Source organism: Phyllostomus hastatus, unplaced genomic scaffold (assembly GCF_019186645.2).
Source record: "Phyllostomus hastatus isolate PE091 unplaced genomic scaffold, TTU_PhHast_1.1 phas_contig_40, whole genome shotgun sequence".
NCBI lineage: Eukaryota > Metazoa > Chordata > Mammalia > Chiroptera > Phyllostomidae > Phyllostomus > Phyllostomus hastatus.
Window position 1 is genome coordinate 34,551,219 of NW_025333872.1, and position 27,717 is coordinate 34,578,935.

Consider the following 27,717-nt stretch of genomic DNA (forward strand, 5'->3'; position numbering starts at 1 on the left):
GTCTTTGCGGTATGACCGTCTAGGTTAGGAGACCTGTAGGACTCAGTGATGTAGTCTCATTGATTTCCTGAGCTGCATGTTCTTGGAATGCTCTTCACACTGTTAAATGGGCTCTCTGGTTATAACTGGGTTTTGGTTTTTGTTGGGTGGTTCTTTGGTGGGTCCTGGGAAGGGTCCAGGTAGCTCACTGAGATTCACACCACCCAGCATATCTTGAATGCTGTCATACAGGTGCTGCCAGAACAAAACCAAACAACCCAGGAAACAAACCCACATCCACAAAAATAACCCCCATTCACAACTACACTATTGACAGCAAATGAGAAAATATTAATAAAGGTATAAAGAGATGAGACTATTATAAGAAAGGAAAAATGAATATGAGATGACTAACTGAAACAAAAATGATTTTGAGAAGGTCAAGGGAGGAGAAATAATAAAAGTAGGGAATAAAAACAAGGTGAAGAAAGAAAGAAAAGAAAATTTACATCATAAATGAAAAAGGTAGGGGAGAAGGCAGAATGGAGTAAGGAAAGGAAAGAATATAGTATTAGGTTTAAACAAAAAAAATTTATAAATATAGTGAAAAAATCAGAACAAAATTAGAGAAAAAGATCCACCACAGCAATATCAACAACAAAGGAGTAAAGATTAATATAGGTAGAATGGGAATAAGAAGGAAAAAAGAAAGAAAAATGCTTATGAGATGTCTAGAGGAAAGGAAAGTGATTTTGAGAGGATAGTGGGAGAAGTAATACTAAGAGTGAGGAGTGAAAACAAGAGTAAGTCAGGGCAAAATTTAAAAAAAAGAATGGGCTGGAACCAAGCAAAATGGAGTGAGAGAGGGGAACAGTAAAATTTGAGATTTGAAATACAAAATTAGTGAAGATCTAGAAATAAAATTAAAGAAATACATCAACCACCACCATATCAACAACCAACAAGCAAATACTGATAAAGGTAGAGAGAGAATAGGGGTATTTTTAGAATGGGAAAAAGGATGTGAGATGACTAACGACATGAAAAATGGTTTTGAGAAGTGGGAAGAGGGAGAAATAGTAAGAATTCAGAATAGAAAGAAGGGTAGCAAGAGAAAAAATAAAATTTAAAACTAATAAGAGAAAGTAGAATGGAGTAAGAGAAGGGAGGAACAAAATATGAGATTTGAAATAAACTGAAATATAAAAACTAGTAGCACAATAGACACAAACTTGAAGGACAAGAAATGTTTGAAAGCTATGCAAGACAGAAAATAGTGCAATTCATGAAGAAGACCATGGGAGAATTTGTGTCAGTAGTATTCAGGGTTTACCACTGTCCTCTCTTTCTGGATCTGCCCCTGGCAATGTCAGATGGTGTCCTAGTCTGCCCCTAGGCAGCCTGTCTGAGACTGCAAGCATTTCACAGTCTGTGGCTGTCTCCTTTATGCTTGGTTAGTCCCCACTGTTCTGCCCTGCCAGCTTCCCATCAGCCCAGGGGCCAGGAGTAGTTCATTTAATGACCCAAGAGGACTGCCAGTACCTTCTCCACCTGCCTCCAGACTCTTAAGTCTGGTGTGATCCGGAGGGTGGGTGCCCTATGTCTCATTAGGGGGGCATTGTTCAGTCTTCTGGTAAGATGGTGGGAGTGTTTCCCTCGCCCTTAGCCACACATTTTGGTCTGTCCCAGATTCTTTCCAATAATGTATGGGTTCTGGTGAATTAGCTGTCCATTTCCTGTGAGGGGCCAATTTGTATAAAAGGGGCCACTCTTTACTGCGAGGCACAGATGGCAGTTCTGTCTAGGCACTGAGGCTGAGTAGGGCCCTGAATACTCCTTGTTGCCCCTGTCTGTAATCTCTCTGTTCTGCTGGTTTCAGAGGATCTGGGCCCAAGAAACAGTGTAGCTCTCAATGTCTGGTAAAGGGCCCTTTCAGAGCGTTTCTTCTTTCCCCTTCAGAAATGTGCTCAGCAGGGGTCTTCTGAGCCTGGTCTTACTGACCTGCAGAGCCTATAATCCAGCCAGTGGGAATTGGGCTCACCAGTCTGTGAGGGGACCTGTCTGGCTGCAGAAAATCTTAGATGTTCAGCTCCTGGCCATCCAGTAGCCAGCCTGCCACTCTCTCACTGGAGTCTCAACTCAAACTCTCCATTCTGTACAGTTCCATGCTCACCAGCCATGCTGGATTGGGTCTCACAGTCCCTTCAGCATGATTCTATCCCTCTGAGTTTTTCATTTGCAAAGCTTTTGCACATGCACATATGTGCACACATGCATGTGAGCACCAGATCCCTGCTTACCTCAGCTCCTCTTTTAAAGGAGTTTCTGTGTAGCCTCCATGCTGTAGCACTGAGCCTTGGGTTGCCTGTTCTCCATGTACTCTCCATCCCCCCAAATAACTGTTTCTCTTGGTCAGGGTTGGCCACAGCCTGTCAGAGCCTCTGACAGTTTTTGATAAAGTTTCTCTCTGGATTTCTCCCGGATGGCACTGGGAAGAGTCCTGAAGTGATACTATAACACAGGGAAGTAGCAAGGTGCTCTAGCTGCCCCCTCCAGTCATTCTCAGCCTCAGGTGGGCCTGCTACAGTTTCTGCAGCCAGCACCTTCCTAGCCATCTCTCTCCACCTCTGGGGCTTGAGGCTCCTGAGCCCATCTTCAGCCATCCTAAATCTATGCAGTCAGAAGTGCCAGACTAGGGAGTAATGATGGCAGCTGTTCCACTGGAGAGACCAGACCACCTGCTCCCAAGTGTCTGCAGATGGGCAGGCTCTTTTCCACTTATGCATACTCCCGGCACTCTCATCTGTATATGCACTCACTCACACATGCTCTCACTTACTCTTCACTGGATTTTCAAGTTGGTTGCTCTGTGGTTTAGCTGCAAGATGGGTCTGGGTCAGGGAGCAAGTATACAGAGCTTCCAGCTACTCCATAGCCATCTTGGATCTGAAAATAGCAACTATTTTAATGCTTATATTCTTCTTCTTATTATTATATATTATATATTATTTATATATTATTATATTATATATTATATATATATTATATATTATATATATACTGTAAGAATATAAATAATATATATTATATATTATAATATATAATATATAAATATATATAAATAATATATAAATAATATAAAAGAATATAAATAATATATAATATATATTATAATAAATTATATTATATTAATATATTTATATATAAATATAAATATATAATAATATATAAATATATAATATAATTAATTATATTATATTATAACAATATATTATATATATTATAATATATATAATGTATATAATGTATATAATATATTATTTATATTCTTACAGTCTATGTATCTATATATTAACAAATAACTTGTGTCCCCAGTTTGAGGAGTATCGTGGAGGAATTTCAGTAGAATGGAGAAATGGAGTCCAGATTCCTTCCTGCCCTTGGCATAATATGCTGTGTGGTGATTGGCTTCTGTGTTTCCTTTGGTGTCTTTTCCATTGTTTTTTTCTGCCACCTCATAGCCTCTATTACTGCTGACTGCCTTGGTTGCTAAGGGTGTGGAGTGGCTTTATGTGATTTGGAGACTTGTCACTGCTGAGTTAATTTGAAGATTTTCTTGTGCATCGGGATAGAAAAGTTTCAGCTTGAATCTGGCTGCAATTCCTGCAGGTTCAGGCCTATCTGGGAATTTGCGAAGACAGCCTATTTTCCTGAAGCCTGAAGAACCTTTGAGAAAGAACGTGAGCTTTGTCTCCTGCTTGGTTTTACTAGGCAACCAAGGTAAATTATGGCATACTCTGACAGAAGTCAAGTTGAAAGGGAACTATAGAGTCTCCTGGGAGAGAATTCATTCTAAGTGAGGAAGGAGGGAGGTGCAATGAGCTCTCCGGTAACAAACCCTTACTCATCAGAGGAGAAAAGAGATTTTTGCGTATAGCTCTGTTCATAGTCTGGTACCATACATTCATGCCTGGGTCTTAAGTCAAGTGAGGGCTATAAGTAAAAAACTGAAAGAACATTTCCTGAACACTCCATAAAACATTAAGGCACAAACACATAATGCATTGTTTCTGACTTCTCAGATTGAGAGCTATAAAGGAGAGAGAGGTAAACCTAATTTGCCACAGATAACCAAGATTTACAACTGCAGACTTTTAAGGACCATGCAGTGTTGTAAAGTCCTTTGTGCTCAGTGAAGTAACAACAGGGTTTGTAGAAGAATGAGATGGTTGGAGGAACAAGGTCTTGGGAGAGCAGTGGTGTTCCTTGGAGGAAAATGTGGTATCCACTGAGGCTAGTTTTGTTTCTAATCACAGGTAAGAATCCCCCAGGGGACCCCCAAAATACTAAAGGGAACAACTCAGGGGTTGAGGACCAGTGTTATGCAGATGAGGGGTATACATCCTGAAATCTTAGTAGTATTCAGGTGACTCTGAATGCACCTACATGTTCATAAGGTCTTGGGTAAACCCTTGAAAGGTAAACCTTGTATACCACTAGTATTTTCGTGGGCCCTTCAGAACTAGGTGGAGGTTCCCATACCCACAGATGAAGGGTGCTGCTGTAGTTAGTTAACTACAGTAGTCCACCATTATCTGTGATTTCACTTTCCACAGTTTCAGCTAACTACAGTAAGCCAAGGTCTGAAAATATTAAATTTCCCCAATTATTGACCATTGACAAGTTCAACCATGGACATCATATGCTCCTGACATTCAACCATTGACGTTGTCATTGTTCAATGATCCAGGATCACCCCAAGTAGATGATCTTCCTTTTAACATATTATCAGGCCATAGCAGCCTAACACTAAGTCACAGTGCACGTGTCATCACCTCACTTATTATTACATAGGCACTTTATCATCTCAAATCATCACAAGAAGAAGGATAAGTACAGTATAATAAGATATTTTGAGAGAGGGAGACCATGTTCATGTAACTTTTATTATAATATTAATAACTTTTACTATATATTATATTTTATTATTAGTTATTGTCATCAATCTCCTACCATGCCTAATTTGTAAATTATACTATCATAGGTATGTATGTATAGGAAAAAACATTGTATATATAGGGTTTATTATTATCCATGGTTTCAGGAATCCACTGGGATCTTGGAACTATCTAAGCCTGGTGCAATAGATTTTTGTCCTCCATCCATTGCTATGTAATGTATCAAAAACTCTTGATCATCAGAGAGAAACAGTGCCTATTTTCACAGCTATCTAAATACTTGTGATTTAAAATCTGGGACTGGACTTTAAAGCATTTGATCTAGCTTTCCAGCAGATGCACTTCTGACAGGTTTTTATCTGGATTCATGTCTGATATTCAAAAAATATCCTAGATCAGAGATGAAAGATCATTTACTTAAATGATCAAAACTCTTAAGTCTGTTTTCATAAACCTCTGACAAGTTAGGTCTTTCTCACTCTGTATTTAGTAGCATTAACATGGTATATCTTTTTATATTCTTTTACTTTTATCCTATTTGTCTTCATATTTACAGTGGGTTTATTGTAGGAAGCAGGTAGTCAGTACTTGTATTTTTATTCAATATTAAAATCTCTATCCTTTTCAGGGGGTATTTTGAACATGTGCAATTAATATGATTGTTGATATAGTTGGACTTAAATAAATCATTTTCTACGTTCCTCATCTGTTCGTTTTTCCTTATTTGTGATTTTCTGTTTCGATTTGGATTAAGTGACTATTTTAATTATTCCTCTTTTCAATAATTACCTATAACCTTTGTTTTTATGTTTTTTGTTATTTTTATTTTTAGTGGTTACTTTACAGTTTCTAACAACACTCTCCAAGACATAAAAGGTGAGCCGCATATGTAATTTATAATTTTTCTAACAGCCACATTAAAAATAAGGTAAAAGGAGCAGGTGAAATGAATTTTGATATAATTTTTTATTTAATTCTATATATCTGGATTATTATTTTAAACTGTAACAGTATTAAAATACTAATCATTAATTTAATGTTATTTTTCATACTATGTCTTTGTAATCTGATGTGTATTTTATACTTACAGCACATTCCCTTTTGGAATAGTAATATTTCCAGTGCCTGAGATGTACTTATACAAACTGGTTATAATAATAGACACTGGGAGTTTACAGAATGCATTTTTAACTTAACACAAGTAATACACCACTTTACATATAGTAGGAAAACCTTAAGCAACAAACTTGCAGTTCCTTCCTCCTGGTCTTAGTACTATTATTTTCATATGTTTTACTTCTTTGTGTGTTATAAATCCAACAATACATTGTTGTTATTGTTTTTACTTTAATCAGTTATATTTTTAAAAGATTTTTAAAATTAAAAATGTTTTTTCTATGTACCTACATATTTACCATTTTTAGTGTGCTTTACTCTTTCATGTAAGTTCAGAATTTTTCTGCCTGAAGAACTTCCTTTAATATTTCTCATAGAGCAATTCTCTGAGTAATGAATTCTTTCAGTTTTTGTATGTCTGAAAACATCCTTGTTTTCCTTTCATGGTAACCGATATTTTCACAGGGTATACAAATATAGGTTGATCACGGTTTTTTTTTTTTTTTCAGTGTTTTAAAGATATTCCTCCATCATTTCTGAGCTTACATTGTTTCTGCTGGCATCCTTATGTTGGCTCCTTTTTATGTAACATGTCTTTTTTTCTCTGGGTGCTTTTCAAGATTTTCTTTTTATTACTAGTTTTAAGCAATTTAATTATGCACCTAGGTACTAATTTTATTAAGTTTTTTTATGTTTGGAATTTGTTATTTTTCTTTAATATGTTCACTTATAATTTTCATCAAAATGTACAATTTTTGGCCATTTTTTCCTACAAATATATTCTTCAGGTCTCCCTCCTTTCCTTTGAAAACTCCAGTTACATCTACCTTAGTCCACTTTAAGTTGTCCTATAGCTCATAGACGTTCTGTTTACTTTGTGTGTGTAAGATTTTATTTATTTATTTATTTATTCATTTATTTATTTTAGAGAGAAGGGAAAGGAGGGAGAGAGGGAGAGAAACACTGATGCCAGAGTAAATTCCTTCCAACTAAAGGCAGTGTTAGATGCAAGTGTGCAAAGGTGGTGATTAACCAATCCTATTGCTCAGATGCAGCAAAACTACACAGCCAGCAGGTACGGAAAGATGCACTGTGTAACGAAGGGCTTTTGTCCTGGCCGGCCGGATCGCTAGCCGGAGCTGGGAATGCCAGGGTTCTAGCAGCTTTGGAGTTTCCAAGGGACAGCTACAGGTAGTTTCCTTAACAAACCCAAAAACCAAATGTCCTACGCATGTGTTGATGCTGCTACAATCGACCACTCGTTGCCTTGGATCACAAAGCCACTCTTAGCAATAATCTTCCCGCACCTGGGAAGATTACTGGGAAAGTGACCTTCCAAGAGGACACTTGAGCCCTGAAGAGGGACAGGCTCGGAGGGGAGGTGGCTGATAAGCAATGGTGATAGGTAGGTGAGTTCTGCGCAGAATTCTGACAAAGGAGAGAGCCATGGCTTGAAGACAAGCGTGCAATACCTTATGGGTAATGGAAGGGCACAAGTAAAAGCACAGGGACAAAAAGTACTGAGATTTTTGAGCTGGCAGCAGGGCTGGAAGGTAAGGTAGTTAACCATCCTTTGTAGCTGCATCCTCCTAACCCCGGCAGTGAAGAGCGTTGCGTACTAAGCTGTGGAGGTGGTGGTCGTGGGGCCAGAGGGAAGGACCTACTCTCAGCGCATCTTTTAGGTCCAAATGCTAGGAGCAGCGTCTCCGCCCTGTTTTCCGCTCACCAAGTAACTCTGCCCGGGAGTGGCTTCACCTCTGACAAAAATCTGTCCTGGTTAAACTGGAAGGTGCAGGAAAGCCGACCTCCGAAAGCCGGGAAAACAGAGGGCCCGCAGGAGCCTGCCGCTGCTCCGGTGGGATCTAGCGAGGACCCTCCTACCGCGGAACTGCTGGGCCGCAGAGGAAGGGGCGGTGCCGGCGCACACAAACCTGGCAGACACTTCCACGTGACCAGCATCGGCCAATAGGAGGCCGGGGCAATAGCAGCGGGGAATTTCAAACGTGTTTGCGGAGTGGGGCTTGGATTCCATCTTTTCTTCTCTTTTTGGCTTTCTGGCGGTGAGTTCGGCCTCGGAAGTGCGCGGCAGAACTGCAGCGGCGGCGTGTGTACAGGCTCTTTAGCCGCACGGGTCGGTAAGTGGTGGGGGCGAGGCGGAGGCGGCTCAGCGGAGTAGACCACGTAGGGCGCGGCTACAGCAGCCGGAGGGGGAGGGGAGGCCTTGCTGCCTCCACTAGGCCACGGGGCGTTGCCTGAGTTTTTGTTCAGGATCGCGGAAGCGAGAGTTAGTTGTGGGTCCCTCTGGGTAGAGGGCCTGGCGGGGCACCTGGGGAGTCTTTGGGACCTAAGATCCTCTCCTAAAAGTCACTTCCTCTCTTGTCTGGTGTTTTAAAACTGGGACAGGAGATGGAGGCTCTTTTCTTACAGTTACCTTTCGAACCTGACTTAAAGAGGTGGTGTCCAGCTGCTTACTTTACCTCCCCTTTTAGTTATTAAATACCAGAGGTCATTGGCGGCTTTAATATCAATGATCCTGCCTTACTGGGTTGATGTTTGAGAATTACAGAGGTGAGATTGTCAGGAAGGCTGCAGACACTTTGTTGACCAATTATCACCACCATGCAGATGAGCAAGTGCTTGGTATAAGGATACAGTAGACTCTTGATGTTAGAGTGATTAAGTTAGCAAGTCAGGATTCTGAGAGAAATGCACAAGAATAAGCCTGCAGATATCCCTATATCAGTAAAGGGCTGGGATGGTAGAGCCCTTGCAGTGTGCGGGCTTGCTCTCATAAAGCAGGGGACTAAAGGAATGGCCGTTCACATCACCGACAGGATTCTTTCTGTGTTTCTACCAGAATCCAAACAAACAGTCCATCACATTTCTTCGAAGGCCAGAACTTGCAAATGACCCAGAGAAAATAATTCTGGAGAAAGAGTGAAAGGCATTCAGTGTGTAGAAGAAAAATTGGAAAGTTTGAAGGGTGGGGGGGCAGCAATTTCTATGTTACGCAATGGAAGTTCTGTTAGGAAGAAAATATAACTAGCCTATTGGGTGGAACCTTGAACAAACTTCAAATATATGCAGTTGTTTTTATGAACATAGCTTCACAAATACTACTTTAATACATCTGTGTTAAGATGTGTTTACATAAGTAATGCTTTAGTCTTCTGGATTCTAAAACTCTAGTTGCAGTGTTTTTTTCTCTTTAATGCTAGTAATGTACAGGAATTTTGATTAGTTCTGTTTTTTTTTTTCTTTAGAAATGGAGGCTGAGGATTTAAGTGGCAAAGAATTGACAATTGATTCAATAATCAACAAAGTGAGAGATTTTAAAAATAAATTTAAAAATGAAGACCTTACTGATGAGCTAAGCTTGAATAAAGTCCCTTCTGATACCACAGGTGAGTTTCTTTTTCTTTTTCTTTTTTTTTTTTTGAGTGACTACTAAGCAAAGGAATAAAATGTTAACCACTGTATGTTCGCATAATGTAAGTTTCTCAGTAATTGATGCTTTATGAAAAAAGAAACATTTATTACAGTGTACTCAGAGGTAGTTTTCTTAACTCTTCTGTAATTGTCAGCTGTTCTTTCTGCTGATATGCTTGCTATCAGTAGATTGCTGTTTTTGCTTCAAAATGGAAAGCCTTACCAACCTTAATAAAATTATGTACAAGATTAAAGTCAGAAACCCAATTTTTTATTTAGAGAGTCTTTCTATTATTCCCTTGACCTTTTTTTCTATTCTCTTGCTCACTCTGTTCCAGCCACTGTGGCCTTCCTGCTGTCTGTCCTGTACGCTAGACCAGCTCTTACCCCGCTGTCTTTTCTCTTGCCCTCTGCAGTGAAGTGAACACCACTCCCCAGATATCTGCTCATTCTTACCCCTTTAGGTCTTTATTCAAATGTCATTTCAAGGAGGCCTTCCCTAACTCACCAATTTAAAATAGTAACCTGTTGAGGTGGGAGTGTGTCCCCTCACTCCCTTTCCTGTTATTTTTTTTTTGTTCATAGCACTAATCACTTTACATCTGATTTATTCATGTGTTTATTTATTGTTCTTCTCTTCCACTAGAAAGGGGGCTCTATGAGGGCATGGTTTTTATTTGTTTTGTTATGTCTGCACAACTTGGAATGGTGTCTGGCACATATTGGGCACTTCAATATTTGTTGAGTGATGAATGAGTGAAAATGCCGAAATTTTAATACTCAACCTTTATGCCGCAAATTAGCTCAGAAGCCTAATTTACTACATTTCAGATTATTGACATCATTTGAAAAGTGACCTTTAGAAAAGTTTGTCATATCTATACTAACCATTAAGTGGATGAAGGATTGAAAATAAACGGAAGAACCTGTAATCTAGTCATGGTGACAGATTATATTTACTTGAAACTTATCATTTTGGTTTTAAATTCTTAGTGGTATACCACCATACTTTGTTTTGTGTTTTTAAAAAGCACTATCAAAGCTTGTACACCAAGGTAGATGAGTCCTTATTTAAAATCCTTAGCTCACTCAAGCCTCTAAGTACTCAATATCTATTGATAACTGGGATGTGCAACATTAAATTAAGTATTGAGGAAGACTCAAAAATGCTTAAAACCATGGTTTCTGGATGAGGGAACTTATGAAATCATTATGCTACATGTAATACATGTTTGTCAACAATGAATACAAACACTATAAAGACAATGCTTCAAATGCTGAGTGGAAGGAGAATGGGGTATTCAGAGGCATGAAGAATACATCTGCAAAGACACTTTTTTAGACATCCTACAGACTAATTTGTTAGGAAAGCAATGGGCGGTAAAACTGGAAATGAAGTTAAGGTCAGACTAGATTAAATTTAAGATAAAAAAGCAAGGTTATGAATGTACTATGTTTTAGTAGGATGCAGAAACAGTACTTTTGCTTGCAAAAGTAAAGATTTAGCCCTTGTCGAAGATAACTGAAACTGATGGCAGGAATGATAGTTTCTCTGAGAAATAAGAACTTAATCATATTTAGTAATGACTAAAATATCATAAATAGGAGAAGGTAACTGAAACTGGTGGAAGGAATGATAGTTTCTCTGAGAATAGTTTCTCTGGCAATTTAATCAGCCCTGCCTGGTGTGGCTCAGTGGATTGAGTGCTGGCATGCCGGCCGAGGGGTTGCCAGTTCCCAGTCGAGGGCACATGCCTGGATTGTGGGCCAGGCCGCAGTACCCTACTGCATGTGGGAGGCAAGCACACATTGATGGTTCTCTCCCTCTCTTGCTTTCTCTAAAAAGTAAATAAATTAAAAAGAAAAGAAAGTTATGGAGAAATATGAGTAACTTGGAGGGAGAAGAAAATAACCACATTAGTTGCTTATCTTTTGTAAACTGCTTTTGTTAGATTGGTTTAAAAGTAAGTTTGAGTTATGTGGAGATAATGTTGGATAAAAAAGTTTACAATAGGACTAGAGTAATAAGTATCTAAGTTTTAAATGAATAGGTCATTAATGAATTTTCTAAGAAAGTTGGTACAAGTGGTAGTGAGAAAACCTCAGGTTTCTTCGAATAGTTAGGATGCTGAAATAGAATTATGCTGTTACAGCATAAAATATTTTTAGACTACATATGGTTTTTAAAAGCTACTTATATAAGCAACAGTTATCTCCAAATTTTTTCCTTCAAAATATATAACTCTTTATAGTAAAATATAGCTTGATAAAAGATACCTATGTAGTAAATAAGTTGCTTATATTTACACAAATTTTAAATTTTTTAGAAAGTATCTTAAGAAAGTTACGTACATTGACATTGAAAGTATAACTATAATTTGACAGAAAAGTGCAATATGGCATTAATTTTTATGTCTTACTGTTATTACAGCATATTTTGTTTACTTTATTCAGATAATTCGGGAACTGTTAACCAAATTATGATGATGGCGAACAACCCAGAGGACTGGTTGAATTTGTTGCTCAAACTAGAGAAAAACAGTGTCCCCCTAAATGACGCCCTTTTAAATAAATTGATTGGTCGTTACAGTCAAGCAATTGAAGCACTTCCTCCTGATAAATATGGCCAAAATGAGAGTTTTGCTCGAATTCAAGTGAGATTTGCTGAATTAAAAGCGTAAGTGTTAATATTTTAACTGCATTACATAACTACATTACAAAAAGGTAAAATGAAAACAAGTCAGGATTATTTGTAAGAATATTAATATTTTTTACCAAATTCTTTTGTTTATAATCAGCAAGGAAATAATGTAAACTCTCTTTACTATGTACATATCTCCCCAACTTCCCTATGCTTGGCTCTGTCTTGAAAGATTTTTTTAAATAACCCTGATAGGAGTTGATTTTACACACATACAAAAAATAATACCCCATGTCTTTTAGAAAATAAAATGAAAAATTATAAAACTTAGGTAGCTGTGCCCTTTTACTTAAACTTTGACTTTGAAATCTTCATTGCAGTATTCAAGAGCCGGATGATGCACGTGACTACTTTCAGATGGCCAGAGCAAACTGCAAGAAATTTGCTTTTGTGCATATATCTTTTGCACAGTTTGAACTATCACAAGGTAACTTGAAATATCAAGTCCCAATTTTAAGTAAAAGATAACTTACTTTGTAACTCATATGCTAATATTAAACAATATGTGAAGTGGGAATTTGAGACAAGAGAAGACAGGAAAGTTGATGAGATAATATTATGGGTAAGAATCCCACCTGAGTGGAAATGCAGAAAATACTTTTTATACTAACTCTTCCACTTGTAAAGAGGAATGCAGGGAAATAAGCATGAACATCACTCATGTCTGTGCTTAGTTAGATTCAGAAACAGTCTAAGGAAAGCGGCTTTTCACTGAGTATTTGTGGGATGAAGGAGATAAGATATTTAAGCTAGAGCTTAAGACAAGCTTTTTTATGCTCTGATTTCATAGCACTGAAATGAACATCAGAATATAATTTAGCATTAGTTGGTGGTTCCCCTCTGAAGAAAAATAAGTAAACTGCTGTAGAAGCTTTTATTTCTTGCTCACCTGGTGGTTCTTATTCTGCACTTTTTGGACAGGACCAGGGCAATCTCTTCCTCAGAGATTTTTAGCCTGGCCATTCATAGTCTTCTCTCTTTCTCATTTTCTGGGGCCTCTGGATCTACCCTCAGTCTCTCCTCTTGGTCACATGTTCCTGTTTTCCCTCAGACTTCTTTCTGCAGCATTCCGGATCCCATTTGTCACCAGATACACACATTATCACTCTTGGTTTGGCTCGGCTAGCACCCCATGTTGGTATTCAAATTGGGGCTCAGTAACTGGAGAGTATTCTCTAGGGTTGAGGTTGGAGAAAAGCATTGTACCAACTCCTTGCTTATTAAAATAAGTTTGGCTGGGGCTTTAAGACCCTTTATCTTTTCTTCATTCTACCTAAATTTTTTTTTGAGGTATTATGGCCTATCAATAGCAACTATAAACTTTACATCTTTAGAACACACAGATATTGAAAATTGCAAATAGTGATATGTGAAAAAGAAATGCACTTTATCTGTACCGCTGCATTGTAATATTAACCTCAAGATCAAAATCATGTTCAAAAATTATTTTGAACAAGGTTGATGAATGAGTTTTTAGGAAATATACAACGTCTTTGAAATCTTATGTGTAGTTTAGTGTGTATGTTTGTAGGGGTGGAGGACATTCCATGGTTTTCATCAAATTGTCATTGAAGTCTGTAAGCTGCCTAATTACTAGTTATCTAAGCCTTTTTTGTTTGCTGTGCTAAAATGTTCAATATATGAAATTCTGTCACTGCTGTCAATAAATGTAGATGCAGTAACCACCATCAAATATATTTATATTCTTAAAACTTGTAAATTATCTGAAGCTAGAGGACATCTCTTAATCATCTTTATACCTTAAGTGCCAAGTTCATAGCATTGCTCCTATAAATGTTGATAACATTCTATAAGATACATGATATATGTATTTTACCGTTTATAACAAAATAGACAAATAGATTGGGTAAGTTTGCAATTGAAGTAAAATTTGTTTGGTAATTTATCTGTGTTTTTATTATTTATTTATTTAAAGATTTTATTTATTTATTTTAGGGGAGAGAGAGAGAGAGAGAGAGAGGGAGAGAGAGGGAGAGAGAGAGAGAGAAACATCAATGTGCGGTTACTGGGGGTCAGCCAGGGCTAATTTATCTGTGTTTGGAAAGGTAATTATGGTAATTATTTTTACATTTCGAGGGTGGTGTAGCTAAGTCTGATAGGTAAAGATTAATCTTTATCATTGCAATTTTTTTTTACAAGAATCCTTTTGATGGAGGATTCCCTTTAGCAAAAGATGTCAACCTTTTCTTAATGACTGAATGTCATTATGAATGATAATTATTATATTGCAGTGTAACAGATTGATGCTCTTGGGTCTATCACAGACAGCATCTAGGGCTTACCTTTTCCTTTTATTGATTTCCTTGAGGGTCCTAAGTGTTTTTGTTGGCCTTTGGTGTCTCCACTTTGTAACTGCTTTGTTATACTTCTTTTACACCTGAAAATGGACAGTGGTAATACACTAATGCACAAATACATCAGTTACATATTACACAAGTAAACTATTCAAGGTGAGTTGTTTATCAGAACTGAGGCTCAAGAGCCTTGGAATGAGTATTTTTGCCTAAAGCTTTTAAATTTTTTTCAAGGTCCTAAAGAATAAGAATCTGGAGAGTGAAGATGGCTACATTAAAATAATTACCCGTTTTTACTTTGTTAGGTAATTTCAAAAAAAGCAAACAACTTCTTCAAAAAGCTGTAGAATGTGGAGCGGTACCACTACAAATGCTGGAAATTGCCATTCAGAATTTAAACCTCCAAAAAAAGCAGCTTCTTTCAGAGGAGGAAAAGAAGAGTTTATCAGGTAAATATACTAGTGTGTGCTAATACTTTTCTGTGGTTGATTATCTGTGAAAAAAGATTAAGGATAATATTTTATAGAAAAACATTTATGTAGAATGGACACAATCTAAGTTTAAATTTCATATTTAAACGAGGTGAGGCACTTAGAAGTAAAGTATTATTATGTTGAATATTTGGTTGTTGTTGATCACACTTTCACTGGTAACACATAAAAAGCAACTTGATCTAAGCAGGATAATCACTTTTTGCTTTTAAAAATGGGGCATGTGCCTTTAATCTGGGGAAACAATTATGTAATTATGAAATAGTTATTAAATGTAGTTAGACAATTATCTTGAGAACATCTTTAAGTCTGCATATCTTATTTAGGAGCACGTCTTACAAATTGACCATAACTGTTCTTATTTATGAAATTACTTATGTATTCCTTATATCTTTACAAATTTAATCACAATTTCAAAATTTTTACAACAGCTACAGTTTTAAGTGCCCAGGAATCGTTCCCCAATTCCCTTGGACAGAGTAGGAACATCAGCTGTGATTCCAGAGGACAGACTGCGAAAACCAGGTTTCTCTATGGGTGAGGAAATTGAGCCCGTATACGTTAACATACATATTTTCATGTAAGAGTGATAACAGTATTTAGCAAGTAATGGAAATACATGTGTTAATATTATTCTTTTAAAAATTGAGGGTATTTTCTTCTGTTTAGAGAGAATGTGCCCCCTCAAGATGCAGACATAAGTCATCGAAATCCCTTAAAACAAACAAACAAAGCTAAACGGGTAAGTTAGTTTTTTAATCTATTTTGATTAAGGTGGTAGTGATGAGGTTTTCATTTCCTACTTGGTCACTAAATCTTTCAAAACATTTTCAGTCGTGCCCATTTGGAAGAGTCCCCGTTAACCTTCTAAATAGCCCAGATTGTCATGAGGAGATTGATGGTCCAGTTGTACCAAGTTTTACAAAACGGTATGTTTGGGTTTTAATTTTTTAATGTTTTCAATATTTCAATATATTTGCATATTGATGGCAGAATGGTCTTATAGTAATTATAATTAAATCTTTATTTAGTATTAAACGTTACCAAGTCTTTAAATGACAGGGATAAAAAATAAGTGAGGGATTTGACTTTGTTTTGCTTTTTCACTAATTAAAAATATTCACTAAAGGAACTGTTAAAAAATAGGAAACATGAAGGAAAAAACATTAAGACAACCTGAAACTTAAAAGACTGCAGACATACCCAAACTCCTGTTGTTTGAACATTTCTCACTTCAATTGGTAGCCTCTCTGTTAAAAGTTCCTTTCTGGTGCATATATAGAAGTCCCCATAGCAAGGGTGAAGGAGGTCTGGGCATGATTTCTTTTCCAACTAGCTCAAGAAGCAGAGCAGCTATCAATGGAAAGTTTGATGAATCCACTCATTTGTTTCAGAGGCTAGGACATCAAGAAGTGAGGCCGAATAGGTAGAGATACAGTGTTGTTTATTACATCCAATGTGCCTCCTTCCTTCAGCTTAAGTGTTTATTCCCGTAAAACAAATGGAAATATAGTGTTCCAGTTTAGCTAATGGTATTTTTCTGGTCTACTGCTAACTCTGATCACTTCATAAAATTATTTCCATTGGAATAGTCCCCTTGGATTCTAGAGAACCATTCGGCAAGTAAACTTTAGAAACACAAATGAGCCCTGGCTGGTGTGGTTCAGTGGACCATTTGTCAGCCTGCTAACCAAGGGGTTGCTGGTTCAATTCCCAATCAGGACACATGCCTGGGTTGCAGGACAGGTCCACAATAGGGGGCGCACAAGAGGCAACCACACTGATGTTTCTGTCTCTCCGTCCCTTCCCTTCTATCTAAAAATAAGTAAATAAACTCCAAGCAAGCAAGCAAGCAAGAAAGGATTGTTATTAGTTGGCATCTTCTACACTTCAATTCCTGTTATATATAGGCTGGACTGTGTATAATATTAGAAGAGTATTTTGGTTGTCAGGTTAAGCTCTGGAATGTTATGATGATTATATTATCATCTTCATTTCAAATACCTAACTAAAGAATAAAGAAGTTTCTCACACTAAGAAAATACAAATAAAAACATACTAGGCATTTTTTTCTTATTATGATAGACTATGCTAGGCACTATGGAGGCCCACAGAAGGGTTTATAGTCTAGTTCTTATCCTTAAACTATTTGCAATCTGAAGTGTAGCTTCACTTACACATTGCTGTTCCTTTCTCTTTTCCCACAGTCACACCCTAATTGTTACTTACTACATAATGAAGTACATAGTCACGTACTAATCTCTATCATTTTTGTTATTGCTGAGCACCTAAAATCACATTTGTGCTAGAATCATGTTATTTTTTAAAATACCTTTTCAAGAGATTTTCTTCCATTTAAAATAGAAAAATATACTAAAAAGATTGAATTCAAATTAAATGTTAAAATTACTTTGTTTTGTGGATCATAGGCGGACGTCTAGAACAGAATGCCGAGAAGTGGTTATGCCTGAATCTAAATCAAGTGGAAATGATTCCTGTGAATTGAGAAATTTAAAGGTATTTCTATTTTTGAATTTTTTTAAAGGTTTTATTTTTATTTATTTATTTTTAGAGAGGGGGGAAGGGAGGGAGAGTGGGGGAGAAACATCAATGTGTGGTTGCCCCCTCACAGGGGACCTGGACCACAACCTAGGCATGTGCCTGACTGGGAATCAACCCTTTGGTTCACAGCCCACACTCAGTCCACTGAGCTACACCAGCCAGGGCTCTATTTTTGAATTTTTATATGGAGCAAGGGTTTTTGAGTCAGGGTTCATGGGGCTTTTTCTGTGAAAGGCAACCCATAGTTTGTACAATATCTTTAACAGTGCCCCTGAAGCCCCAAGAGATGTAGGACCACTAATGGGAAGTGGTACAGAAGTCCTAAACTCTTTCTCCAAGGCTGAGGTGATAGAGATCAATCATCTTCTGGGATAAATGAAGTAACACGTCTTATACATATGCTTAAGTAGACTCAGTGGCCTGGGTTTGGTAATAGCTGGGGGAGTCATTTCTCGCAGCTTTAGTTTCTTGGTATGTTTAATCAAATGATCTGGCAGGACATCTTAGACAAAAATTAGAGAATAAATTGTGATTTACAGAGGTGAGGACTTAGTCTGATGTGTTGATATGGCAGAGCAACTTTGTGTGAACTTTAAAGACCAGAAAAGTTTTAGCCTCGGATACACTGATTTTTAGGTGTTATACTATTCTTACTGTATTTGAGTTAGACCCCCTGGCATCATAGTGAGGGTCTCTTCAATTGTATATTCTTTGTAATTCCTCTCTTTCATTGCCTATGCTTTTAAATAATAATTTTAGCCAGTCACGGCTATCTTAGAGAAAAATTCATAGTTTTGCTAAAATTTTACTTTCTGGATTTAGAATAACTATTGTCTTAGTCTCACACAAATCTTAATTTTGAATAATGATCTTATTTTTGGTGATAAAATATCATAGTAATAAAATAATGAGGTGTGTTTTATGTTGGATTCAGACTTTCTAACCTCACTTTTTAAGTGAATATATTCTAGCAGTTGATTAATATGTCCATTAAAAGCAAATTGGCCAAGTTTATGGTTATGGTTATTACTATTACTCTAGTCAGTAATTCAAGAAGTTAATCATTTCTTGGAGCTTGTGAGTCTTCATGTGCTTAAAATTGATAATTTTTCTAGCAGTGTTTTCACATACATGAGACTTTAGTATATTGAATACTAAGGCAAATTAGTACTACTGTTTATGAAACTTTTATTATTGATATCTTATTTTCATATAGTCTGTTCAAAATGTCCACTCCAAGGAACCTCTGGTGTCAGATGAGAAAAGTTCAGAACTTATTACTGATTCAATAACCCTGAAGAATAAAATTGAATCAAGTTTTCTAAGAAAATTAGAAGGTAAGACTTCCTTAAGAAAATCATTTTGTTGCTAGAGAAGCCACCTTAGGTGCTAATCAGCCACCTAAGATCTGTAATATAAGTAAGACTTTGTCCCTTTTTCTACCTTATATTTCAGTTGAATTATAAAGAGTGTATAAAAGACATTGAATTCTGTAGCAAAGGAAGTTTTATTCACCTAAAAAATGCATAAAAGAGAGTGTATGGAAAGTACCATGGAGCTGAGTTATTTTTCTCAGTTGGCTTGAGAAATACTTTCTGGAAAGGACACAGAAGCTGTGTTTATATGACACTTCTCCTTTTCCTCTTTAATCAAACATTTAGTTTTCCGCTATGTGACTACTATGATGAATGCTCTAAGGATATGCAAATGAATGACCCAGAGTCCCAAGGAGACTGCCATCCAATGTGGGAGATATACTGCTAAATATAGTACTGGGTAGAACGTAGAGTGTGTCATGAGAACCACATAAATGAAATGCTATGAGAACTCAGAGGGAGGAGAAATTTGAAAAACTAATTTAGGGGAAATAAGGTTAATACTTTGTGGAAGAGAAGAAATGAGAAAAACTATTAGAGGTTAATAAATAGGAAGGAATACTGGTGACTATTTCAGATGGAGGGAATAGCATATGCAAAAGAATAAAACATTTTAGGAACCAAAGACAGTCTAGTTATGCTGAAAACTTTAACACAGGTAGTGTAGAAAGGCAAGGTAAGACTTGGTAAACCTCAAATGGCTGGCTTAAATTTTTTATTCTTTTAGATGTCAGAGTACCATTAAAGATTTTTGAGCAGGGTCATTAAATGGATGATCATTGTCCAGACAAAGGTTGTTAGTTTGGATGTATGATTTTTTTCTTTTGATTGGACTGAGGAGAGGTACTGGGACAAAACTAGGCTTGCTCTGGGTCATTTGAGTTTATTCTGGACTTGCCTGGTTTAGCCCTGAAAGTCCCATGTCTCACGAAAGCCCTCAGTCCCCAGCAAACTGAGGTGGTTAGTCATCCTAGAATAGTCTTCTTGCTATTATTTTGATTGGAAATAGATCCTTAATCCTAGTATTTGGGGAAAACTGTTAGATTTTTTACTTTCATGGCATCTACTATAAACTCGTGTGATTAAGGACTAATGGGACACCTAATTTAATGTTTTAAAATGAAGACATACTGATAATACTTATTATATAGTAAAACTTCTAATTATAAAAACTGCCCAGATCATAAGAGTATAGGCAATGCAATGTTTCATTCATACTTATTTCTATGTAGTGTATTCAAAGGACGATGTTGCTGGGTCACCAGATGTGTATACGCTCACCTTTAGTAGACAGTGCCCAACAGTTTTCCAGAGTGGGTGTACCATTGAACAGCAATTATATTGCACTTGCTCCATATTCGTCTCAGTCGTTTTATTGTTGGGTTTTAGTTTTAGATGTTTTGATGCTGCTAAGTATTATCTCTTTGTGGTTTTAATTTGCATTTCCTTGATGTCTAATGATGTTGAACAACTTTCTGATTGTTTATTGGTTATTTGGCTATCCTCTTGTGAAGCACCTGTTGGAGTGTCTTGTCAATTTTTCTGTTGGGTTTTTTTTCTTATTGATTTTTAGGAGATGTTATATCATCTAGACACAGATCCTTTTGTTGGATATATGTATTACAAGTGACTTCTCCCATTATGTGGTGAAGACTTTTGATGAAAAGAAGTTCATAATTATCATGCATTTTAATTTATTAATTTTTTCTTTTGGGGTGAGTGTTTTCTGTGTCTTTAAACAAATCTTTTGCTACTCTAAGATCATAAATTTTATATAAGATCAAATGTCAAGATCCTTTTTTCCCATGTGTATATCCATTTGATCCATTGGTGTTTGTTGAAAAGACCCTCTTTTCCCTCACTGAATTGTTGTAAATTAGGTTATTCTGTGTGTGATGTGTGGATTTGGATTCTTCTCTGTTCCATAGTTCTTTTTGTCTATCTTTGTGCTAATACTGTACAGTTCTAATTACTGCAGTAAGTCTTCATATCTGTCAGAAATACTTCCAGTTTCATTTCTTCATATCAGTATAAATCTCCCAACTTTGTTCTTCAAGACTATGTTAGCTGTTCTGAGCCTTTTGGATTTCCATATAAATATTACAGTCTATCAGATTACAGTTTTTAAAAAGATTTTTTAAATTTATTTTTAGACAGATGGGGAGGGAGAGAGAGGGAGAGAAGTATCAATGTGTGGTTGCCTCTTGCATGTCCTGTACTGCAGACCTGGCCCACAACCCAAGCATGTGCCCTGACTGGGAATCGACCATGGACCCTTTGGTTCTCAGGCCAGCGCTCAATCCACTGAGCCACATCAGCCAGGACCAGACTACATTTTTTTAAAATGGGATTTTGATTGAGACCTAATGGGACAAGCTCACATCTTAACAAATTTTATACTATACTAACCTAGCATTCATTTAAGTAGTCTTTAAAATATTGAGAGCATCATTTTCTCCGTAGAGATTTTGGTTATCTTTTGCTAGAGTTATTCCTAAATATTTGACAGCTTTTGATGCTATAATGAATGGGATCTTTAAAAAACAAATTATATCCTGTTTTTTCTTTGTTGCTGATATATAAAAATACAACTGATTTTAATTATTGATCTTAGATGCGGTGACATTGCTAAATTCATTGAATAATTTTAATATTTTATTATAGATTCTTCCATGTCATTTGAAAATAATATAACATTTTTTTTCATTCTAAGTCTTTTAATTTTCACTTCCTTTCTTTGCTGTAGTGCACTTAACATCTTCAGTATAGTGGTGAATAGAAGGGATGATATGTGGCAGTCTTTTCTCATTCCATATTTTAGAGGGGAGTTTTCAGTATATTACCCTTGTATGATAATTGCTGTAGATTTTTGTAGCTGCTCTTTATCAAGTATCAAAAGAGTGAGTTTTGCTTTATACCTAGATTATCATTAGTTTTTTTGTAAGTGCCTGTGTGTTGAAATTTATAAAACTCTTCAGTGTTTATTGAGTTGATCATATTTTTTCCCTTTTTTAAATTTTATTTATTTTTTAGAGAGTGTGAAGGAGGGAGGAAGAGAGGGAGAGAAACATTGATGTTCACACATCAATCAGTTTTCTCCTCCATGCCCTCAACTAGGGACCTGGCCTGCAACCTTGGCATGTGACCTGACTGGGAACTGAACCCATAACCTTTTGTTTTGCAGGCTGCTGCTCAACCCACTGAGCCACACCAGCCAGGACTGAGTTGGTCATATTTTTTCTTCTCTATTTTATTATGACAAATTGATTTTCAAATAGTAAGCAAACTTCACATTTAGGAATATATACAAAATGATCATAATTTATATTCTTTTGTATATGAATTGAAAATATTTTAAGATTTTTGCATCTTTTGTGATAGGAATGGAATATTGATATTCATAGAATAGTAAATATATTGTTGAGGCTCTTGTTTTTTTTTTTCTTGTTTACTTTAAATTATATTTTATTGCTTATGCTGTTACAGTTGTTCCAATTTTCCCCCCTTTCCCCTCCTCCACTCAGAGCACCTCCCCCCTCCCTGTAAGCATCCCGTACCATTGTCCATGGGTCATGCATATATATTCTTTGGCTACTATATTCCCTGTGTTTTACTTTATTTTACATCCCCATGACTATTCTGTAACAACCAACTTGTACTTCTTAATCCCTTCACCTTTTTCTCCCATCTGCCCAGCTCCCCTCCCTCTATATCTATGATTCTGCTTCTGTTCTGTTTGTTTATATTGTTTTTCAGATTCAATTGTTGACAGATATATTTGTTGCTATTTTATTGTTCATATTTTGATGTTCTTAAAGAAGATCCTTTATATTTTATATAATATTGTTTTGGTGATGCTGAACTCTTTCAGTTTTTTCTTGTCTGGAAGCTCTTTATCTGTCCTTCGATTCTAAATGATAGCTTTGCTGGGAGAGTAATCTTGGTTGCAGGTCCTTGCTTTTCTTCACTTTGAATATTAATGAATTCCTTCTAGCCTGCAAAATTTCTTTTGAGAAATCAGCCTTATGGGAGCTCCCTTATAGGTAACTAATTTCTTTTCTCTTCTTTTAAAATTCTTTGTCTTTAACCTTTTGCATTTTAATTATGATGTGTCTTGGTTGGGCCTCTTTGCATCCATTGTGTTTGGAACTCTGAGCTTCCTGGACTTGTATATCTGTTACTTTCACCAAGTTAGGGAAGTTTTCTGCCATTAATTTTCTCAAGTAGTTTTTCAATTTCTTGCTCTCTTCTCCTTCCAGCACCTTCAGGTTGGTATACTTGAAGTTGTTCCAGAGGCTCCTTACACTATCCTCATTTTTTTTGGATTCCTTTTTCTTCTTGTTTTTCTGATTAGGCATTTTTTGCTTCCTCATATTCTAAATCGCTTATTTGATTCTTGGCTTCATCCACTCTTACTGTTGATTCTTTGTAAATTGTTTTTCATTTCAGTTAGTGTACACTTCATTTCTGACTGGTTCTTTTTTATGGTTTTCATGCCCTTTTTTTATACTGTTGAAGTTCTCACTGAGTTCACTGAGCATTCTTATAACCAAGGTTTTGAACTGTACATCTTGATTCCTCATTTTGGCAGCCTCTCTGTGTTTGTTTCTATGTATGAAATGGAACTGCTGTGACTCCCTAGCTTGGAAGAGTGGCCTAATGTAGTAAGTGTCCTGTAGGGTCCAGCCTCCCTTACCTCCCAAGCTGGGGAGTGCCCACCGTGTGGGCTGTGCATACTCTTCTCTTATAGTTGAGCCTTGATTGCTATTGGCAGATCAATGGGAGTGACTTGCCCAGGCCAGTCAGCTGTAAGGACTAGCTGTGACCACTGACCACCAACCTCTGACCCCTGTGGAGGATCAGCTGTGCAGGGGCCCATGCCACACAGCAGGACTTACTTCAGCAGGGCTCTGGTGCCCACTAAGTTCACCCTTTGACTATGTCATTTGTAGAGGTGGTGTGATGGTTGTGCTCCAACGCGGTGTGAAGCTGTTCCCTGGGTACATAGGCTATTGGGCCTGTTGAGGCACTTTTGTTTAGAGACCCTTAAAGTAAATTGCAAACCAGTTTAAGGTAAAGTTTTTGTTAAAAAGTAGGAGTCTGTAAAAATGGTGACTTAGCTTATCTTTATTAGTAAGACTTTATAACATGTGTTTTTTAATTTTTACTTATTTGCTTACTTTCTGGTAAAGACCAGAAAAATTTAAATTCAGAATGCTCTCTGATAATGAAACCCTAAGCACTTAAGATGGCCGTGTTGCAGGTTTGTGAAATTGGTTTGCTATAAGCAAATTGTCAACAACTGGCTTAACGTTTTTGATTCCACTCTTCGTTTTTAAAAGCAAAATGCTAATCATTTGCAGCATGTTCTAGTGTTTAGGTGTAATTTTGTTATTATAAAATAATCTTGCATTTTAATGACAATAACAACAAAACAATTTCAGAACCTAAAGAAGATCAAGAACCAAAAGTTCCAGAAAGTAACCAGAAACAATGGCAATCTAAAAAAAGGTCAAAATGTATAAACCAGAATCTTGCTGCTTCTTCAGATCAATGGCAGATTCCAGAGATAACCCGAAAAGTTGATACAGAGGTAACTTTCTTTTCCTCTCATGTAACATGCCATTGTTCCAGATGTGATGATCATGTTAAATATTTTCTTACTTTATTAACTTCTTATGCACCATATTTAGTGGAATAGTTTACTTAATGGTTTTTATTATTCACAAAACAATGTTCAGTAACAGTTTCAGTAATAGCATATGCCAAGTTGAAGTCTTTTCTATTTATTTTATTCTGTTCTATTTTCAGTAGTGTTTCTAGATTACTGGTGGACTGCTGTAGGGATCAGCAAGCTACAGCCTGTGGGTCAAATCTGTTTCCCAGCCTGTGTGTGCAAATGATGTTTTATTGGAACACAAACATGCCGGTTCATTTACTTATATCTATGGCTACTTTCAAACTGGAACAGCAGAGTTGAGTAGTTGCAACAGAGATGATCTAGTCTTAAAATGTTTACTGTATTGCCCTTTACAGAAAACAGTATGCTGATCCTTGCTCTAATGCATTGTGTATCAAAGCATTTGACAATTTCCTATTGTCATCCTCATGGATGGAATAGAAAACATGAGACTAGACAATGCATGTGAATTTGTAACAGTGGCTAGGGGCCATTTCAGACGGAATGGTCTGGTAGACTGCTGGAGAGCCATACCTATTTTAGTCCATGGCTCTACTTTTTATCACTGTTTGTTTTCAGTTATATTCTAACTCAGTAGTTCTCAAATACTTGGGCCTTGGGACCCTCTTTCACCCACTTAATTATCGAGACACCCAAAGAGCTTTTGTTTACATAGGTTATGTTTATCTGTATTGACTGTATTAGAAAGTAAAACCAAGAATTTTAAAAATATTAATAGATTAAAAACAATATACCCATTACATGTGAATATAGATGCACTTCTATGAAAAACAAGTATTTTGTATTACTGAGGTATAATTGATATATAACATATTAGTCTCAGGTATACAACATAATGATTTTATATTTGTGTGTATCATGAATTGATCACCATAATAAATCTCATTAATGTCTGCCACCATACATAGCTGCAAAATTTTTCTGTCTGGCAATGAGAACTTTAAGATCTACTCGCTTAACAACTTTCAAGTATGTAATACAGTATTATTAACTATTGTCTCCATGCTGTCTGTTACATCCCCATGACTTAATTTTTAAAGATTTTTTTAAAAATCCTCACCTGAGGACATGCTTATTGATTATTGATTTGAGAGCGAGGGGTAGAGAGGAAGAAAGAGGGAGGGAGAGAACATCATTTGGTTGCTTCTCATCTGCACCCTGATGGGAGACCAAACCCACAACCTAGGTATGTGCTGTGATTGGGAATCCAACCCCTGACCTTTTAATTTACAGGACAATGGTCCAAGCAATTGAGCCACATCAGCCTGGGCTAAGATTTTTACATATAAGTGATACTATGTAGTATTTATCTTTCTGTGTCTGACATATTTCACTTATCACAATGTCCTCAGGTCCATCCATGTTGTCACAAATGGCAAGATTTCATTCTTTAGGCTGAATAATACTCCATTGTGTATGTACTCCTATATTACATTTTTTTATTCATTTATCCATTAGTGGGTACTTGTGTTTTTTCCATATCTTGATCATTGTAAATAATGCTGCAGTGAACATGAACATGAGTGTGCATATTATCTTTTTAGGTTAGTGTTTTCATTTTCTTCAGATAAATACACAGAAGTGGAATTGCTGGGTCATACAGTAGTTATGTTTTTAATTTTTCTATATTATTTTTCATAGTGGCTATACCAGTTTATATTCCCACTAAGAGTGCACAAGGGTTACCTTTTCTCCACAAAACACTCATATTTCTTGTCTTTTTGATAATAGTCATTCTAACAGGTGTGAGGAGATACCTCATTGTGGTTTTTATTGCTTTCCCCTGATGATTATTGATGTTGAGCATCTTTTCATGTGTCCATTGGTCATCTGTATATCTCCTTTGGGAAAAAGTTTGTTCAGATCTTTTGCCCATTTTTTTAGCCAGATGATGATGATGATGATGATGATGATTTTGCTCTTGAGTTTATATGAGTTTTTAATATATATTTTGGGTGTTTACCCTTCATCAGTATATGATTTGCAAATACTTTTCCCCATTCTTTAGATTGCAATTTCATTTTGTTGCTGGTTTTCTTTTCTGTGCAGAAGCTTTTTAGTTTGATGTAGTCTCACTTATTTTTGTTTCTGTTGTCTGCTTTTAGTGTCAGATCAAAAAAATCATAACCAAGACCCATGTCAGAGAGCTTATTGCCTATGTTTTCTTTTAAAAGTTTTACGGTTTCAGATCCTACATGCAAGTGTTTAATCCATTTTGAGTTAATTTTTGTGTATGGTGTATGATAGTGGTTCATTTTCTTGTTTTTCATGTGGCTGTCTAGTTTTCCCAAGTTCATTTACTGAAGAGACTCTTCCTTCCCTGTTATGTTCAGTACATTCTTGGCCCCTTTTGTTGTAAATTAATTGACCACATATTTCTGAGTTTATTTCTGTACTCTGTTGTGTTCCTGTGGAGTGTGTGTGTGTATGCCATTACCATACTTTTTTTATTACTATAGCTTTGTAATATAGTTTGACACCAGGGTTATGATGCCTCCAGGTTTGTTCTTCTTTCTCAAGATTGTTTTGGCTGTTTGGGGTTTTTATAGTTTTATACAAATGTCACCAGAATTTTGATATGGATTGCATTGAATATAGATTGGTTTGGGTATTATGGACATTCTAACAGTATTGATTTTTCAACTTCATGAGCACGCACTATCTTTATTTGTATCTTTTTCAATTTTTTCATCAGTATCTTATAATTTTCAGTATACACTTCTATCACCTCCTTGGTTAAATTTATTCCTAGGTATGGTATTCTTTTTTTATTTAATCATAAATGGGATTGTTTTTTAATTTTTTCCTGATCATTATCAGTTTTTAAGAAATGCAACAGATTTTTGCATATTGATTTTGTGTTTTGAAACTTTACTGACTTTGTTAGTTCTGACAATCTTTTGGAGTCTTTGGGGTTTTCTATATATAATACCATGTCATCTCCAAAGAGTGACTGTTCTACTTTTTCCTTTCAAATATGATGCATTTTATTCCTTGCCTAATTTCTCTGGCTAGGACTTCCAGTGTTGTTTTGAGTAAAAGTAACGAGAGTGTACATGCTTATCTTATTACTGATCTTAAAAGAAAAG

At 36.4% G+C, this 27,717-nt stretch overlaps 1 protein-coding gene across 3 annotated transcripts in view; it reads left to right on the top strand.

Moving 5' to 3' along the window:
• The first annotated feature begins 8,035 nt into the window (after positions 1-8,035).
• Positions 8,036-27,717, top strand: part of TTK (TTK protein kinase) — a 38,249-nt gene continuing 18,567 nt past the window's right edge. For 2 of the 3 annotated variants that reach the window (XM_045843430.1, XM_045843431.1), the window contains exons 1-11: positions 8,036-8,188; positions 9,317-9,457; positions 11,937-12,159; positions 12,504-12,610; positions 14,804-14,947; positions 15,421-15,526; positions 15,659-15,731; positions 15,824-15,918; positions 17,419-17,506; positions 18,768-18,888; positions 24,372-24,520. In XM_045843430.1, coding sequence (XP_045699386.1) covers positions 9,319-9,457; positions 11,937-12,159; positions 12,504-12,610; positions 14,804-14,947; positions 15,421-15,526; positions 15,659-15,731; positions 15,824-15,918; positions 17,419-17,506; positions 18,768-18,888; positions 24,372-24,520 — 1,245 coding nt within the window. In that variant the 5' untranslated portion in view covers positions 8,036-8,188; positions 9,317-9,318. The remainder of the gene's footprint in view (positions 8,189-9,316; positions 9,458-11,936; positions 12,160-12,503; positions 12,611-14,803; positions 14,948-15,420; positions 15,527-15,658; positions 15,732-15,823; positions 15,919-17,418; positions 17,507-18,767; positions 18,889-24,371; positions 24,521-27,717) is intronic. The other variant, XM_045843432.1, reaches the window with a different exon arrangement.